Here is an 18693-nt window from a genome sequence, read left to right as displayed (position 1 = left end):
TATAAATCCTTAACTAGGATAACCCGAGGTAAACTCTGCATCGAGGAGGTTGTGAGAGTGGCAAGAGAGTCAGCATGCATATTTCTACTTCTAGGGATTTGCTATAAAGTGAAAGACTCAAATCCTGATTGCAAGTGCCTAACCTAGTTCAAATATTCCTGCATTCTCAAATCCCTAGCTTCCAACTCTCCCTTCACTTGGCCTACAACCAATATTGAATCCGAGAATACCTCCACCACTCTTCCTCCCATTTTCTGAACCATAGCCATCCCTACCAATAAAGTTTCATACTCAGCCTCATTATTTGTGGCCGAGAAGCTAGGGATGGCAATGGGACGGGGCGGGGCCGAAGGATGGGGTCTTTGTTCCCGCCCTGCATGGTTTTGTTTTGCCCCATCCCCGCCCTGCCCCGCATGATGGGGAATACTTTCTCACCCCATCCCCGCCTCTTGGGGCCCCGCGAAGCCCCGCCCCACTCCATAAAACTCTACTTTTTGTTAATTTTCCCTACAACTAGTACAATTTTTTTAATGAAACTTATTTTATTAATAATAATATACTTGAAATTACAACTAAATTTATCCCATCAAATCAAATCAATTTTTAGAAAAAATTGAATAATATATCCAAGTGTTTAACAAGACAATCATAAAAAAAAAAAATCTCATAGTATAACGCATAATAAAATAAAGGCAGAGAATCACATTGGGTAAAATATAATATGCTAATATTAATATGTTTGTTTAAATAGTAGGGTTTTAGGGTATGAAAAATTTACAATTATAATCTTTAGTAACGCGGGGCGGGGACGGGGAGGGGCGGGGTGGGGCGGGGTAGGTCTAAAAAGTCTAAACCCATCCCCGCCCCATCCCATGGTGCGGGGCTAAAATCTTGCCTCATCCCCACCCCACCGCCTTTGCGGGGCGGGAAAAACCTGTGCGGGGCGAAGCGGGGAGGGGCGGGTTAAGCGGGGCGGAGAAAATTTGCCATCCCTACGAGAAGCCCAACCTTAAGGATTTTTCAATAGTGATACCTTCAGGACATATCACAACTAACCCCACTCCAGATCCTCTTTGATTAGCTGCACCATCAACGTATACCCTCTAAGATAGAGGACCTTGTAAGGAAACCATCCCAACTAATTTTCCATCTATGTTCTATTTTTCCCTATCCTTTTCCAGTGGAGACTCAGTAAACTCAGCCACCAAATCCGCAAGGACTTGGCCCTTAACAGAGGTGCGAGACATATACTTAATATAAAAAACCCCTAAAATCGTTCCCCATTTTGCAACTCTCCTAGTGTAATCAGCTTTTCACAATAGTGATTGAAGAGGAAGTTGGGTTATAACCACAACCGTGTGAGCTTGGAAGTAATGAGGAAGTTTTTGTGTAGCATGCACCACTATCAAGATGGCTTTCTCCAATGGTAGATAATGAACTTCTGCTTCATGCAACGATTTGCTCACATATAAAGCTGGTCTCTGCACTCCATTATCAACTCATATCAGTACTAAGCTTACTGCATGAGAGGCTACAGCGATGTAAGCAAGTAGAACCTCCTCCTTCTTGGGCTTGGAAATAATGGGTGGCCACGAAAGATATTCCTTCAGCTGCTTGAAGGCCAGGGCACACTCTTCAGTCCGTTCAAATCCTTTTTATTTATGCAACAACTGGAAGAAAGGCCTACACCTATCTGTTGATTGAGAGATGAATCGGTTCAGAGCAGCAGTTATTCCTGTTAACTTCTAGACTTCTTTGGGATTCCGAGGAGATTGCAAATTGTTAATTGCCTTAATTTGGTCAGGGTTGACCTCAATTCCATGGTGAGTGACCATATAACCCAGAAATTTGCCTGAGCTAATGCCAAAACAACACTTAGAATCGTTAAGGCGTAGTTTGTGCTTTCTCAGTATTTCAAAAATGTTCCCAAGGTCATTCGCATGCTCAAATTCAACCTTGCTCTTCACCACCATATCATCTATGTAGACTTCAATATTTTTGCCAAGTTGAGGCTCAAACATCCTAGTCATCATCCTCTGATAAGTTGATCTTGCGTTCTTTAGCCCAAAATGCATCACTTTGTAGTGGTAATTCCTAGTGGGTGTAACAAAAGCAGTCTTCTCCTGGTCATTCAGAGCCAAAGGTATTTGATGGTATCCTTGAAAGGCATCCAAAAAGCTCATCCGAGGATGTCCCACTATTGCATCCACTAATTGGTCGATCCGAGGCATTGGGAAGGGGTATTTTGGGTAGGCTTTGTTTGAACCAGTGAAGTCCATACACATTCGCTAGTTCCCATTCTTCTTTTTTACTACCACAGTATTTGCCAGCCACTCAGGATAGAACACTTCTTTTATTGCTCTCGCCCGTTTAAGCTTGGTCACCTCCTTAACAACATTAGAATGCTCTTTAGAAGAGCGCCAAGGTGGCTGATTTTTCGGAGTGATAGCTAGATTAACATTTAAATGTTGACAAATAAAACTTGAGTCCACCCTAGGAGCCTTATAAGCTCTCTATGCAACAACATTCTTCCTGAGAAACATAATTAGCTCCTCCTTCTCCCGAGGGGGTAACTGAATTCCCACCTGGAAAAACTTCTCCTCGTCATCATCAATGACAATTTTCTTTAACTTTTCACACTTTTCCCTTTCTATGGTTGCTTCCGAGGACAAGACTACTTTCTTTGATTGCTACAAACTCTTCTCTACAAGGGCTAAGGACACTCATCTAGTCTGATGCCTAATAGCAACTACTAAACATTGCTTAGCCATAGACTGACTCCTGATCAGCTCCTCGACTTGGTCCCTTGATGGATACTTCACCTTCAAGTGCAAGGTGGAAGAAATAGCCCCAAGGTATGAAGCCAAGGTCTTGCCATAATAGCAGTGTAGGGGGAATAGGCATCTACCACAATGAAATACATCTCTACCATCTCTGATCCTGCCTGAACAGGTAACTTGATTTGGCCCTTCAGGATAATTGTTTTCCCATCAAACCCTACTAAAGGGGAATCATAGTAGGTCAAGTCCTCAAGTTTCAGTTTCAGTCCCTTATATAAATCAGGGTACATGATCTTTGCACCACTACCTTGATCTACCAAAACCCTCGATCTACCAAAACCCTCTTTACATCATACCCTCCAATCCTGAGGATAACCACTAGGGCATTATCGTATGGTTGCAAGGTTCCCACTTTATCCTTGTCTGAGAAGCTCAAAACTGGTCGGGCTTCCAACTTACTCCTTTTGGGATTAGAGGTCTGATCTTTAGCAAACGACCGGGATATAGACATCACCCTAGATGGGAGGGAGCCAGTCCTACCTGGTGCAACAAGAATAACATTAATTGTCCCCAAAGGTGGTCTTGAAGAAGCATCCCTTTGAGGTCTTGACCCTGCTTGGCTTTCTTGCCCATTGGATTGATACAAAAATTGTTTTAACTTCCTAACTCTAACCAGTTGCTCTAGGTGACTTCACAAAGTCCTGCAATCTTCTGTGGTGTGTCCTTACTCGTGGTAGTATTGACAATAAAGGTTTTGATTGCACTTTGTAGGGTCTCCCCCATCTTATTTGGCCATTTAAAATACGGCACATTCTTAATTTTTTTTAAAATTTGATGCACATGCTCTCGGAACACAGTGTTAACTACCTGAGCAGAAGTAGATCTAGAATGCCCAGCAAAATCTCTTCGAGGTTGGTTGTTATTATATCTTTCCGACTTGAAATCCCTTCAATCTTGAAGGAATACTTTAGCTTTTGTGATGCCCTAATTTGATTGATTGTGTGATGTGTGTGGGTGTGTGACGAGTCCCACATCGGGTATTTACTGGGTTGAACTGAGCTTTATTAACAAATACAAGGAGCCTCAATTGTGACTAGTCCTTTTGAGGTACAGCGTAGATGTGGCTAGCGCTTTTCCTTGGGTCGTTACATATGGTATCAGAGTCGGCTCGGTAACTCCGTGTGGGCTCGGAGACACTACTCCACAAAGTGGGCCCTAATGAGGACGTTAGGGATTTAAGTGGGGGAGATTGTGATGCTCCAATTTGATTGAGTGTGTGATGTGTGTGGGTGTGTGACGAGTCCCACATCGGGTATTTACTGGGTTAAACTGGGCTTTATTAACAACTGCAAGGAGTCTCAATTGTGACTAGTCCTTTTGAGGTATAGCGTAGATGTGGCTAGTGCTTTTCCTTGGGACGTTACAGCTTTCCTCTTCCCTTGTTGTTGGTCCTCCTTGACCTTCTTATACTCATTAATACGGTCCATGAGCTGACGTACACTCCTAATAGGTTTCTTTGTCAAAGATTTTCTTAAATCGTGCTCGACGGGCAGACCAACCTTGAAAGTCTTTATAGCCACATCGTCAAAATTTCCATCTATTTCATTAAATATCTCCTAGTATCTATTCGAGTACATTTTTAGGGTTTCCCCCTCTTGAATGGTCATGGACAACAGGAAGTCCAAGGGCCGAGGAACCATACTGCAAGTAACGAAATGAAACGAGCCCCGAATGCCCTAGTAAGCTCCTTAAAGGAGTTAATAGAACCTTCCTTCAGACCATCAAACCACCTTATCACCATAGGCCCCAAACTGGATGGGAACACCTTGTACATCAATGTCTCATTCTTTGAGTGAACAACCATTCTCTCGTTGAAGTGGCTAACATGCTCCACAAGGTCTATTCTGCCATTATACAGGGCAAATGTTGGTTGTATGAACCGCCGAAGAAGTTTTCCTCCCTCAATCCTTCGCGTAAAAAGTGATTTAGAAATTTGGTGCAAGGCGCGGCTCATAGCATCGTTTCCCAAGCCTCCGCGAGTTGGGTTTCTACTTCTTAGCCTATAATGGCACTCTTCATCACACGAAAAAGACTCACTAGAGGGAGTCCTCGATTTGGGCCTATAGCTAGCATCATTATCATCACCAGAGGAAGGATCTGAGCTCGAATGAGTCATTCTTCGTCGTTTACAGGCGTAGCTTCCTCCGCAAGTGGTAAATCTCCAACTACATGTTTCTGGTACTTTCCCCCTGGGAAACATAACTCCCACTTCTAGAAGGACTCCTACTTGTATGGGTGGTATGTACACTTACCTCATGGTCTCTCCTCCGCTCAAGATTAAGGAAATGGTCTTGACGTTGAGACCCCATAGACTCTTCATGGTTTGACCTTGAACTCACCATGGTTACGTGATGAACACTAGAATGTTCAATTCCCCATAGACGGCGTCAATTGTAAGGACACATTTCGCTTGGACAGTCCAAAAGTGAAAAAGGACTAAGGCCCAAAGAGCCGAAAAGAATGAATTTGTAAAGAGTGGGCTAGAAACTGAACTTCAAGGTGTTAGATAGTAATAACAGAAGGCTAGATGATAATTGAAAGATGAACAGTTTAATGCAAAGAGAATCCTCTTTAGCAATGTTCGAGGATGGTAGTTCTTATATATTTCTTTCAAACTTAAACACTATTACAGTTCTTGAGTATACAGTGATTTTTCCTTTCCTAAATTATTTGATCATCCCCTTGTAATGAGGATTTCCTTCTTTATATTCATCCTCACCACTTCATCTCAACTCTCCACGTGTAGGCCAGATTGTTGGCTTTGATATTTGTCCCATCAACACCTTTCTAAAGCCTTCATGGGTAGCTGTAAGGTTGAATATTACTATTTAGCTATCACCTCTACATTAATGCATCTAGGGAGTTAGCTGTAGAGCATTTAATGTGGTGGTAGCAGCTTTTTTCTTAGATATTTCTCAGCTTCCCTTTGTCTTATTCCCTCCTGATGTTTGTCTTTACTAGTAGAATCATCCAAAGTATTGCTCTTGATGGAAGATCAACCATTCTGACCTTTACTTTGCTAAGCCGAGGTGGCATTTCTCCCCGGACTACCTTCCCAAACCCTCATGACCAGAATCCTTCCATAATTCACTGATTTGTACTTCTTCGCTAACATCTATTTGTCCTCGGACTAATAAATGTCCTTGGATAACACCCACGACTTAATATACATTCTTGGGCCTTTCATCCCTACAATAGATATATTAGAATTTTATCTAATTTAAATATATTGCAAATGCAATAATAACATTAGTCACAAATCTTTTGAAAGGAGAGATATATAAAAGGGGAAGGAAGATCAAGGAGTAGAGTACATGTCCCTTTCTATTATTTGGATGTTTTAACAAATAGAAGGGGGGAGAAGGGAGTAAACACATCTCTCCCTATTCTTGTTTAGTTTGAGAATTGAAATGAAAGGAAATGATAATATATATAACAAATAGACAAATATACAATTTTTAATTCAAAATCAATACCTTTTTTTTTAGAAAAATATTAAAAACACAACAAATGTTATATAAAAATTTATTGAATTAGAATTTTTCCCCTCCATATTACCTCAAATAAGGAAAAATAATGGGTTTCAAGGGGTTTCTAACCTTCTAAACTCTCTCAATCTGACCTTTTTTCTTTTCAAAAGAATAAGAATAATAATAATAAAAAATCCAAATATACCTCATCTGCCAGACTCTTCCATCCAAATATACCTTAGTTATTAGGCATATGAATTTTCAAGCAAATGTACCTAACATTACCTTCAAAATTCTGAGAAGTTTGGCAAGTACAAGAGTAACTATGTGAAGTGTGAACTACTCCTAAATTTTTGTAATCAAATTTCCCGCATAAAACTGAGGTATTAATATTATCTTAGCTATGGGATATTCATATTTATTAGAGCGCATATTTATTTCGAGGGGGAAAAAAAAAAGAAAAAAAAAAAGAAAGAAAAGGATTTTGGCGGCTAAAACACTGGCCCACAACCACATGGCATTGAATGTATCACATGGGTGGTCGCCACGTGTCATGAACGGCCGGTATTGACGGTTGGGGCATTGTAGAGTGTTCCTGGCCTCAGGAACAAGGAAAGGATGGGTCATTCAGCTTTGTCTCCTGTCCCTAACCTTCCACAATTTCCAGAGGCCCTACGTGTTTGATCATCATGTGGGTCCATTCCTTTCAATGGTCCAATGGTCCAATGGTTTATCTATCATGAGGCCCTCACGTTTTTGTCTCATTGCCATGTACAATTCACATGAATATATATGAATTCAGTCTTTGTTTTGTTTCATTCCCATTTTAATTGGTAGGGCAATTCTTAGGTTGTCAAATATAAATTTGGGATTATAGGTAGTTCGCGTATGCTTTTTTTTTTTTTAACTAAAGTGATCAAAAGTGTGTAATAACTGTTATATTGAAGGATGATGGATTTAAATTCTAAATATTTTTGTTAAAAACCACTTAAAAGTGTAAAAGGAAAATGAGTCAAAAGACTTTTTTTTAGAGACTTTTGACATAATATAAATTTCTATATATATATATATATAATTAATTAATTATCAACAAATAATAGATTTCATTTAGTTTAGTTGTTAAAATCTTTTGTTGTCTTATAAAAGATGTGGAGTCAGATTTTGTCTACATAATTTCTTCCCAAAAAAAAAAAAAATTGTCTACATTAAAAATAAGCCTAAGCCTCTAATGGTAAAAAATAAATTATTATCGAACGAAAACACAATAGATTGATAAAAATAAGTTTTTTTTTTCTAAAAAAAAAAAATCATATAGATGTCAAGTGCAAATTTTAGTTGCAAATTTTGTGTTATACAAGTGTAGGATGAACATAGGGTAAGGGGAAGAAACAAGAAAACTAACTTTTATTTTCACATGATTTATATTTGGGGATCAAGATCTAGGCACAAAAAATCAACTTTTACAAGGTTTTTCTCCGAGATGTATTACGAGGGTTTGAAAATTAGGAAAGAGCTCATGTCAATGTGTAATTTACTTCGTTCTAAATGTGGGGTTAAGGATAATCTTGTGATGTATGCAAAGTAGAACTCCACTATTGCTATCCTAATGCAATAAAGCTTTAGCTGTTACTAACTATTCAAAATAGTAAAATACACCATCAGAGCAAGCAAATTATTTCTGCCATATCCCAAATTTGGGGAGCATATATAATTTGTGAAAACAGTTGGCTGACTATCCAACAAAAAATGTTCTCCTTAGACACATATACAGAAAATTTAGATAATCTCCAATTCTAGCCTACATGGCTGCTGTAGCATTTGAATCGAAAAAAAAAAAGAAGGAAAATCTTGGTTGTTCAGCATAAAGGTAGGCTAATTGCAAATCATATTGGCTGTTGAAACCAACTCAATCATGTTGAACACTGAGGGCTAAAGACACTTAGGGAGCTAGAAATATTAATTTCCCACCATCTACTATTGCCATAATTTGCTCATCCTAGCAACTTCATTCCCTGAAAAGCATCGACAAACCACATAGTTAGCTAGTTTAGCCCAGAATCTGAACTTTCCAAGCTAAACCATTAAGTTCATGAACAACCATACCTCTTCTTCTTGTTTTTTTTACCCCAAAAGCACTAATTGTGCGTTTGGTTTGGTTTAGTGTTTTTTTTTTTAGTTCATTTAACTTATTAATTAATTTGCTTATTACAATTTGTTAACCCTTCAGTTTTTTAAGGTATAAGTATACTTTATTCTACTTTCAACAAACAAATAATGGAGTATATAAACAATAAAATAATCTAAACACATTCTAACAGGTTCGTCTTTCTATATTGCTGATTTTCCCATCCTCCTTTTGTTTTAAACTTTAAGGTCATGTTTGGGAGATGAGTTATAACAATATTTTTCACATTTTAAATAACATTACACACATTTTTACATACTTTTTCATCCACATGTATATTAAAAATACCTAAACAACATAACTCAAACTACTCTTCCAAACACCCCTAAAATGCAAGGGAAAAGTAGACCAAGTGGTCATGATCACACATCTTAAGGGTGTTTGCTGTCTATATGCATCTAATTAAAAAGGTTACCTACTTTTTGATCATAGAATAATCATAATAAGTTTTTCAAGGTAAAAAGGCAGCAAGGGCGAGAAACAAGGAGGCAAGCGATGAAAATAGTGAATCTCTAACACATAGTGGAGGAATGAAGTACTTCCTAGCCTCGGTAAACAAAATTAATTAGGCAGGCACTAGTTTAGTTTTTGTTTTTATTTTTGTTTTAGTTTTTGTTTTAAATTTTGTTTGTGTGTGCACAGAATATGGTATGCTAGTGCAACCATCATATATTTACCTTTTTGTTTTTGTTTCACTTCTCATATGGTCCTCCACCCTCTATTATCTTTCTTCTATATAATAGGAAAATCTCTAGCTTGGACTCTCTTTGCTTCTCTCTCTCTCTGCTTCTCTCTCTCTCTCTCTCTCCATATATTTAGAAGAAGGGTCTGTGTTGGTTCTCTTTCCCTGGTGGGGGGGTCTGTATTTTGGGACCCAAGAGATTGAAATTAATGTGAGAAGGAAGGGACAAAAGGGAGGAGGCCGCCCATATCTTCAATTTTCTTTCATACTTCTACTTACCCATACACCTTCATGTTCTGCAAGACCAACTCTTTAATTAACTCAAGTACCTGCATTTAATGCTAGCTCTCTTTTGCTTTCTCACCATATTAAACCTCAACCATTCCCACTAGTCAGCCAACAAATACTACATTGTTTCCTTGCTAGCCTAGCTATCCATCAACCTTCATTTCAAGCTTTTAGACTATACTGAATCTTTCATAAAAATGTCAATCACTTCTTGTCTGATTTTCCTTTTATGCCTTTCCATATTGCATGCATGTAATGCCCGCCATATTCGAGTAGTTGATAAGAAGCTGGAGAAGAATTTCCATTTTTCCATTAAGGTTTGTACTTTTTTTTTTCTATTCATAATTTACACATGCACCAATAGGTCTTGAACTCATGATCTCATCTTCCACCTAAAACTTCAGTACTAGTTGAGCTAAAGCTCAATGGCCAGATGTTATAATCTTCATCTTCTTCTTATTTTCAAGTGTTTGACATCTTGAGATTTTGTGCAGAATGATGAGAAGATGGGTCTTGATCTATCAAACGTGAAGTCGTCCGTTTCAAAGCAAAATGGAGTTGACAAAAAAGATAGCATTGCTGAAAGTACCCCCTCAAATGATGACATTCAAAAGCCAAAAAAGACAAGGAGGAATCAGAAAACAATGAAGGTGGTAGCAAAAACTTCGAGTGCTGTTAAAACTGAGTCTCTTGTTTCGGTTCCTTGGGCCGTGCCTCACATGAAACGCAGTGAAAAGAATCCTGGCTTTAACTTGGACTACTCACCACCAAAGACACACCCTCCTTCTCACAACTGAGCAGCAGAAATCTACAAAATTCCCTAGCTAATTCCTTCTTTCTAATTGAAAGAGAGAGAGAGATCTTCTACTTTATCTCTATCATATATCCTGAGAAACAAGAAGAACTAGTAGGGCCTCACTATCCTATCCTAGCTAGGGCTCAAATGTTTAGTCTTGTCTGCATAACTATAGCATCTTAATTAATTATATATATGGATGTATAACATAGGCTGATGTTTTATGTGTGACCTAGCCTTTTATCTTAATGTACATCAGAAAATGACTATATATATGGGTGATGAGAAATGTCTCTACTTGGTCAATCTTTTCATCCTTTTCATTGTCAAAGATGCTCCCCATCATAATTTTGTCATCATCATATACCTTTCTCGATGTTTTTCAACTTGAATTTTTCATTATCATGGTCATTCTAGTCAATTGGTTAAGACAGACTATGGTAGCTACTAATTAATTTGGTTTGTATCGTCTAACACCTAATGTGCATGCTTAATACATAGCGTTGAATTGGTGATCGTTAGTACTGTTATTGGTTAATTTGTTAGGTGTAGCAGTTTGATAGTTAATGCAATTTTCTTCACCTTGTCTTAATTATTGACCATGTGATAAAGCAAATAGGGTATATGAATGCATATATATAGACAATTAGACATATATTATAGATACGTGTGTACACGCTTAAAAATACATGCAAATGGCATGGATTCATGCATGTGTACACCGTAGGTACAATGTGGTGCAAGGTGCAATATTGGCTGTGCATGGATTTGGAAAGGACATGAAAGGTGTAAAATGCAGTGCTTGTGTGGAAAATTTTCTCAAGTACACCTCAAAAGTCGTACATGCTGAGGCTTCTATGTTCTCTTATTCTCTCTTCTTGCTATATTTTTTTATTTAAATTTTCATGTGAGGAGTTCTTCTTTAATTGCTTCCTTTTCTTGTTAGAAATCACGACTTAAGTTTTTGAAACTCATTGCTAAACCAATTCCTGTCGTTAGCCTTGATTTAACTACTATCGAATGAAACGATGTTGCATATATATGTTTAATTATCACATTCATTGGTGGAAGAAATCTTTAATCTATTTTTGTTGTGGATTCATTCATAATAGAATGACTACATAAGCTCAGAGCTTAAAACTTAAACTACCGAATTTTCTGAATGAGATCAATGGATCTGAAGTATTGAAGAAATTGGCTGAAATATACATAAGACATCATCAATTGGTGGTCCTGTGTTGTATGGTGGGCAGTTGGTTCTTCTTAAATGAGGGAGGTAGTTAAGTGTGTTCCCACCCTTTCAGTTGATGTTTGAAAATTCCCACATGGTATTGGTATCTTTGGTTACAGGCAATTAATGCTTGTGAACTCTGTAGTGTCTGGATTGGTGGATTGGTTCATATATGTTGGATGTTTTGGTCTGTATCTTAGGCCATTTTTGCTCATTGGTAGTATATACATTCATATCTTTGGTTAATATCAGTCCTAGTGAGTAATCAAATTGATAAATTTTAAGGGCAATTAAGAGCTTGGTTAAATGTTACATAGATTTGCTAAGAACCCAAATTCTTCCACCAATTTGATATATATCTCTTCATTAATATCTTGACATAATGATAAAGTATAATTATTATTGAGTTTGTAGAATTTTTTTTTTTCAAATTTTTTATTATGGTGATCAAGTTTTGAAAGATGCCACGAGTATACTTTCTTACTAATTAATTAGCATTTCTTAATCTTTCCACACAGTCAAAAGATTTTGATCAAATGCCCACCCCACACGCAGAAAAAGACAAAAAGATATTTGGTAGAATTGAATTTGAAAATGACAAATTCACCTAAAGGGTTTTTGTTGTTTGTTTGTTTGTTTTTTTCTTTTCTAAATAAGCCATCCAAGAACTATACAATTCTAGCTGTCTAAATACATATATAAAAGTTGTTCACTCATCATGGTGCATTCCAATAACATAAGAACATATACCTTCATGTGAATTATTAAACTCAAGGTTGCATTACTATGTAATATCAACACTTATTCTAAATCGACTATTTAGCATTAAAAATTAACAGTATTACAAATGGAAAAGAGTGAATGTGTATAATCAACTTTGTTTTTTACATAGTTCCAGCTTCTATACATAACAAAGTACAAAGGATGCAATGATTTTCAAAAGTATCTTTAGAACAATATAATTTATAAATAATGTTTTGACTAAAAAAAAAATCCCAATGCAGGAAATTTATTTAAGCAAAGGAAATGCAACTATAAAAACAAACATCTAAGAACTATACATTTCTATGCCCTTATAAAAACAAACATCCCATCCGTATACCTCAATCCTTAACAGAAGAGACTAAGTCCATGTATTAATATTACAGAGGAATTTCCCAATATAAACAAAGGATGATATTATAACCCATGCACAGATGCACGATAGCTATAATTCCCAACATATATATACAGTCTCGTTATCCTATTTTTTAATTTTAATTTTATTTTTTAATTTTATTTTTAATAATAAAAAATAATATATCGATGGATTAAGGGACAGTTGAAGCGAAAAATAAAAACGTATAACAACTTAATTATCAACAAGTTCTTCATACCTCAATTTGAACAAACCACTTATTTTTATTTTTCTCCATGAGATTGAGAATAAGGTAGAATGAAGCTTCGTGACTGTTTCATGCTAGATAACCTTAAATTGGCTCATTCTTCAACCAAATAAACGCTAAAAAGAAGCCAAATGCCTTGTAGCTGAATTGACATTTTCCTATGTACAAAGTGCTTAGGTTTTAGGAGGGAAAATGGTTCAAGTTGCAGGGTTAGCAGTATGTTGTAATTATTTAAAAAAAAAAAAAAAAAAGCTCAAAAAAATCTGCATTATATGATAGACCTATTTATTATTATTATTATTTTTAATTAATTGCTAAGTTATACAAGCATTCTATCTATTGGTTTTAAACTCACAACTTCACCCTTCATCTCATTATTACCAAAAAAAAAAAAAAATGTATGTTGAATTATAACTTACTCAGCCTAAGAAAAACCTCTACCTACAATGCTTTAATTGCCTTAGTTGAGATTTTTGAATGTTGTTATAATAACTTATTTGTAAGAGCATTCTCATCCAAAAATGCAATATATATATATAGTATTTTCCAAAAAGTCACTTTTGTCTACTTTACATTATCATTTTAACATCTATTCCTTATTTTGCAATTCATCATAATAAAATCATCTATATTTTATACATACCAAAAAAAGAAAAAAAATGCAATACCCAAACAACACATTATTATTTACTTGTGGGAAGAATAAAATAATTGCGGTAGATGTTGCTATAGGGATATGCATTTTATTAACACATTCCAAGTGTCAATATGCAAAATTTTGAACATGGATGGATAATGTGATGTGGTGCTGCTTTTGTGCTTTTTAAGAAAAATTATTAGCTATTTTGCATTTCATCTGGTTTTAGGTGACTAGATTAGAATGCCCTACCATGTAGGAATTACTATAGCAACATCTATATTTAATACTATTATTTTATTCTACACCAGTAATTTTAATCTAACCAAAAAGAGTAGAGTATGGGATATAGGATATTTGTTCAAGGGGTAATGTAAAATAAAAAGACTACTTAAATAGAGAGGTAAGATAATAGAGTATAAGATGTAGGGTGTTTTGTTCAAGTGTAAAATAGATAAAATAACTTTTTAGTAATGCAAAATTCTTTTTTGAATTTCCAAATGGGAATGATCGTAATTATCTTATTCTTTCAAAATTTATGACAATTGGTCAAGTGAAGCAACCATAGGAATTGGGCATGAACGGTATAATACATTAACATAATTTGATTTTTATTTTACTACTTGAGAGTGTGGCATTAGGAAATCCTTGTCATCCATCACACATGTTAGTCTAAAAATTGTGAGTTCGAATAGTGGCAAGCTCTACTATTGCTAGGGCAGTCCCAATGCATGACATGATTTAAATGTTCGGAAGCAGTAACCACATGTGCGAACTCCTCACGATTATTGAAATATATATTATTTTTTTTCATAAATATGAAATTGGATAATTATAATTTTTATTAATAGATATTTATTATGTTTAATTTTGTATATGAAGCTATATATTTTAGCATTATTTATTATGATTATTCTTGTATATGAAATTATATATTCTATTATTTACATGTAAAATATAATTTTAATTCAATATTATATGTGTGTGTGTGTGTGGGGGGGGGGGGGGTGAGTTGGGCTCGGGTGGCCATGTCTGCCTCCTTGGTCAAAGCCCAACCTAAAGCCTAAGGCCCATTAGATGAATTGAATTTGGTACGCTAGGAGAGAGTTGGTCTCGGGCCTTATCACAAGGGGCCTGACCCTGAGATCAAGACTGTGATCGAGGGGAAGACGACTTGAGAGACTCTTAAGTGGTTGGCTAGATGCTAGCTGATAACGAAGGTAATCGGGGTGAAACACAAACCCAACAAGATTGGTAGCTGAGGTCTGATAGTGTCATTGGGGAATCACTTCTGAACACTATTTGGTGTCTGGAACAAGTTTTAAGAGAATCCTCTAAAGACGTGAAGATCTCTTAGGATTCTGGTGAACATAGGAATATGTGTGAAGTGAAGAGATAATGATTATAACCCCACTGATAAGAGACTATAAGAGGAGGAGGAAGGTAGAAGAGAGGAGGTTGGCAAAGCTGGGGAGTGAAAGAACAATAAAAAGAAAAACACAGGGAAACACTGAGAATTTGAGAGGGACCAAGGGAAGTTTGGAGCCTCATTTGTAGGATTGAGCCTTAATCCACATAACAATAAATTGTGACCCAAATATTATAATCAAAACAGTTTTGGGTGGCCACATATATATATATATATATATATATATATATATATATATATATATATATATATATATTATTGAATAATAATGTGTACTCTTGTGAGGTTACAAAAACTTACGAGACACAATATTATGAAATCAATAAAAAGTAGAGATATATAAATAATAAATACTTTACTCTTATCGTCTAGATTTCATATAAATTTAATGTATCAAAGTAGAGAACTACCAAATCACACACATCAGAAGAATCATGTTCCTGAAGAGATTTTATCGAGTTTCCTCACTAAACTACCTTCTAAGATTTAGAGGTGTGTTTCTAAATTATGTTACTCTTCCATTACCAATGGAATGTTAGCATTGTTGGAAGGAAACTTAATACTAACTGAATGAGATGGTGAATGCAAGTTCTATGGTGGAGTTAGTTCTATACATTTTAATGCTTGAGATGAAAATTTAAAGTGTAATATTTTTTTTATATAAAGAATTATTAGTTTTTTTCCAATTTTTCAACTGTGATCCTCGCTGAACAGTATTTTATAAAACCATCAATTTGATATTTGTTTGTTTTTAACAACTTAAACCTCAATTGAATTGGTTTCTTTATATTAAAACAAAGATGGCAATGACAAAATTGTGAAACATAACCATATTATTGGCATGTTAAAAAACTTTCATGCAAAATATAACCATATTAGTCATTCACGCACACACAATTATTGGCATGTTGAAGAATTTTGTAGATCACAAATATCATAACACTTCAATTTGGTCCCCTCTTTCTCAACATGCCAATAATTGTGATCTACAAAATTCTTAATGATCACAAATATTTGTCATTAATTGAGAAAGAGGGGATCAATTATTGGCATGTTTAGAAGACATCCATAATGATGCTGCCAATCTTGTAATGTTTGACAGAAGTTTTTGTTGATTTAGGGTCTGTCTGAATACAGTTGAAAACTGAAAAAATTGTAGCAAAATAATTTTTAAATGTGTGAATAGTACCTTAAGGCTCATTTTTAATGAAAAATTACGTGAACAGTGTGTGAACAGTAAATGCATAGTGTGATCAGTGGGTGAACAGTAACTTTGTCTCCTAAAGCTGAAAAGCATGCGTAGGAAAAAAAAGAAAAAGAAAAAATGCTGAAACACGTCTTGACCAAAACGTGGACGCAATAATTTTTATCTAAACATTACCTTATTGAATGCATGATCTTCTTTTTCAAAAAAAAAAAAAAATCACACATACCTTTACTTTGAAAGTAAGAGAATATACCCTTGCGCACCCTTGCATGTAGTGGTCACTTTACAAGTATAAATACTTGTGAGGTGTGGGGGGTAAAGACCGGGATTCAAGGACCAGGGTTCAAGTTTTCAGGATGGAGCTTCACACATACATACACTTAAATTATGTTAGAATATAAATTCTATCTTGTATATATAAAAAAAAGTAAGGAAATATATCTTGTACTTTCTATTTCTATATATATATATATATATATATATATATATATATATATATATATATATATATATATATATATATACTTTAAAATTGACGGTGTGTTTTGTTGACATCTTGTGCACCATTAAATTTTGAAATATATTTTCAGAATTAAAAATTGAAGCATTAGTAAACATGTCTACTTGCTATGCTTGGCACTTATATAGATACTATAGTTTTTTCTTTCTTTTATGTTTAGTTTTATTTTAAAAGGAGGATCAATAATTCAGATCAAAAGTCACAATGTGCGATACTTACATATGTGGCTCACTCTCCCCCAGAAAAACATAGGTTAGGGGGAGTTGAGGAGCGTAGAAATATGATATAAAGAACTCAAATCGTGTACCACAGAAAAGTAGTTGATGAGTAATTTCTTATGCATGTGTGTAAAGAAAAACCAAAAATTTGTTAGGGAGTAGCATTAATTTTTGTGGATCTCTTGCGTAAACAGATCAAAGTGTGTGGCATATATGAAAATAGAATACTCCAAAAAAAGAGTTTGGTGACAAAAGTCAGCTAGCTTGAAATAAATATATTTCCTTTTTCTTAATTTTTTGAAGGAAATATTTGAATTAAGAACCTACCTGAATTCCACACATAGATGACCTTGATATTGATAAAAACTTAATAGAAGAGACAAATGCACTCTAGTCCAAAACCCTTTACGACTTGAGCCAATGTTGAAAATCTTGTATAAATTATATATTTCTTTTGCCTTAAATTGTCATCCAATGAGTTGTGAATGGAAGATATCACTAAGAGTCTATGACTTTGATGAATGGGCATATATGGGAGAAGCAATGGTTGGTAATCTTAAAGGATATTTTGTTATCAACAAAATATACATCCACCTTGTATTTTACTCTAATTTGCAATTGAAGATAGTCAAAAGTGCCTTTATAACCTCCCTCAAATGCATTGGTCAAGGAAAAAAAAATGTATAACACACTTTTATTTTGGTTACCTCTGTCTTTTGGAGGTTGTTGAGTGTTGAAAATATGTCAAAAGCAAGATAAAGAGACAGCCATTCACTGTAATCATTAACCCTCATATTCCAATTTAGAGATTAGATGAAAATTTTGCAGTGAAAATTTAAACAAAGAAATTAAGAAAATATGATCATAAGGATTATGTTTCCCGACATAACAAGAGACATAAGGTGCAACAATTTCGAGAGTAATGTCCCCAAGACATAAATTATACATGTAATTCATGCCAAATTAAAATCCCTATAAAAAAATAAAAAATTGTAAGAAAAGAAAAGAAAAGAAATGCAAGCCATTTTGGTGTAACCAAAACAAACATCCCATATCTTAATCCTTATCCCAATGTGAAGGAAGGATTGAACTTGAACTGTAAGCACTAAACACCTACCAGACAGCCTTGTTAAATTTTGTTCCTCTAATTTCATTAACAATTAGCTTGTACTATTAAAGCTAACTGTAAATAGTTTTAAAACTAAATCGAGAAGTTGGAAACCATTTGGAAGCTTCATGGTTCTTTTCCCACAATACCTTAGCCAGTAATCATTCATGCCATGCTTTTACATTGGAAAATGAGAATGTTTCCTGTAACAAATTTATCTAATCGAATTGCACTCGAACAAAATCACGCGTTTATCTAAGAATTCACTTGTAAAGTTGAGGTTTTTTCATCTCTTCGACATGTTCATGTCGGTACAATAGTATAAAATTTCTTAGCCAATTAGTATTTTTTTGAGAAGTACTGCAATATAAAGTATCTCTAAAGTTGGGAGACTTTGAAATAGGACCCTAATAAATTGTTGACATTCCAAAATTTCCTAGTGACTTTCTCATGGATCCCAATACATTTTCCATAACATATTACTTTCTTGACGTACCATACAGAGAATGACAATCATTTTTGTTCGAATCAGCAATATAGACACCCGATATATTGTTCATATATGCTTCATAGTACAGCTGTAGGCAACCTCGAAAACAAAGACATAATTAGGCCACATGCCATGATCCTCCCTTGAAAATTTGGACCTGAGCTCAAATTACCGCATTTGGGTACTCCTAATTCAAAGAATCAAAAG

The 18693-nt window shown here is 35.2% G+C and overlaps 1 protein-coding gene across 1 annotated transcript; it reads left to right on the top strand.

Annotated features, from left to right (window-relative positions):
* Window positions 1-9662: 9662 nt before the first annotated feature.
* LOC142615178 (uncharacterized) lies at window positions 9663-10435 on the top strand. The gene is made up of 2 exons (XM_075787876.1): window positions 9663-9782; window positions 9960-10435. Exons 1-2 carry the CDS (start codon window positions 9663-9665, stop codon window positions 10260-10262), a joined length of 423 nt encoding a protein of 140 aa, XP_075643991.1. The 3' UTR covers window positions 10263-10435.
* The last annotated feature ends 8258 nt before the right edge of the window (window positions 10436-18693 follow it).

The sequence above is a fragment of the Castanea sativa genome, chromosome 11 (genome assembly GCF_040712315.1).
Source record: "Castanea sativa cultivar Marrone di Chiusa Pesio chromosome 11, ASM4071231v1".
NCBI classification, from domain to species: Eukaryota; Viridiplantae; Streptophyta; class Magnoliopsida; order Fagales; family Fagaceae; genus Castanea; species Castanea sativa.
This window is presented reverse-complemented; position numbering and strand designations above follow the sequence as displayed.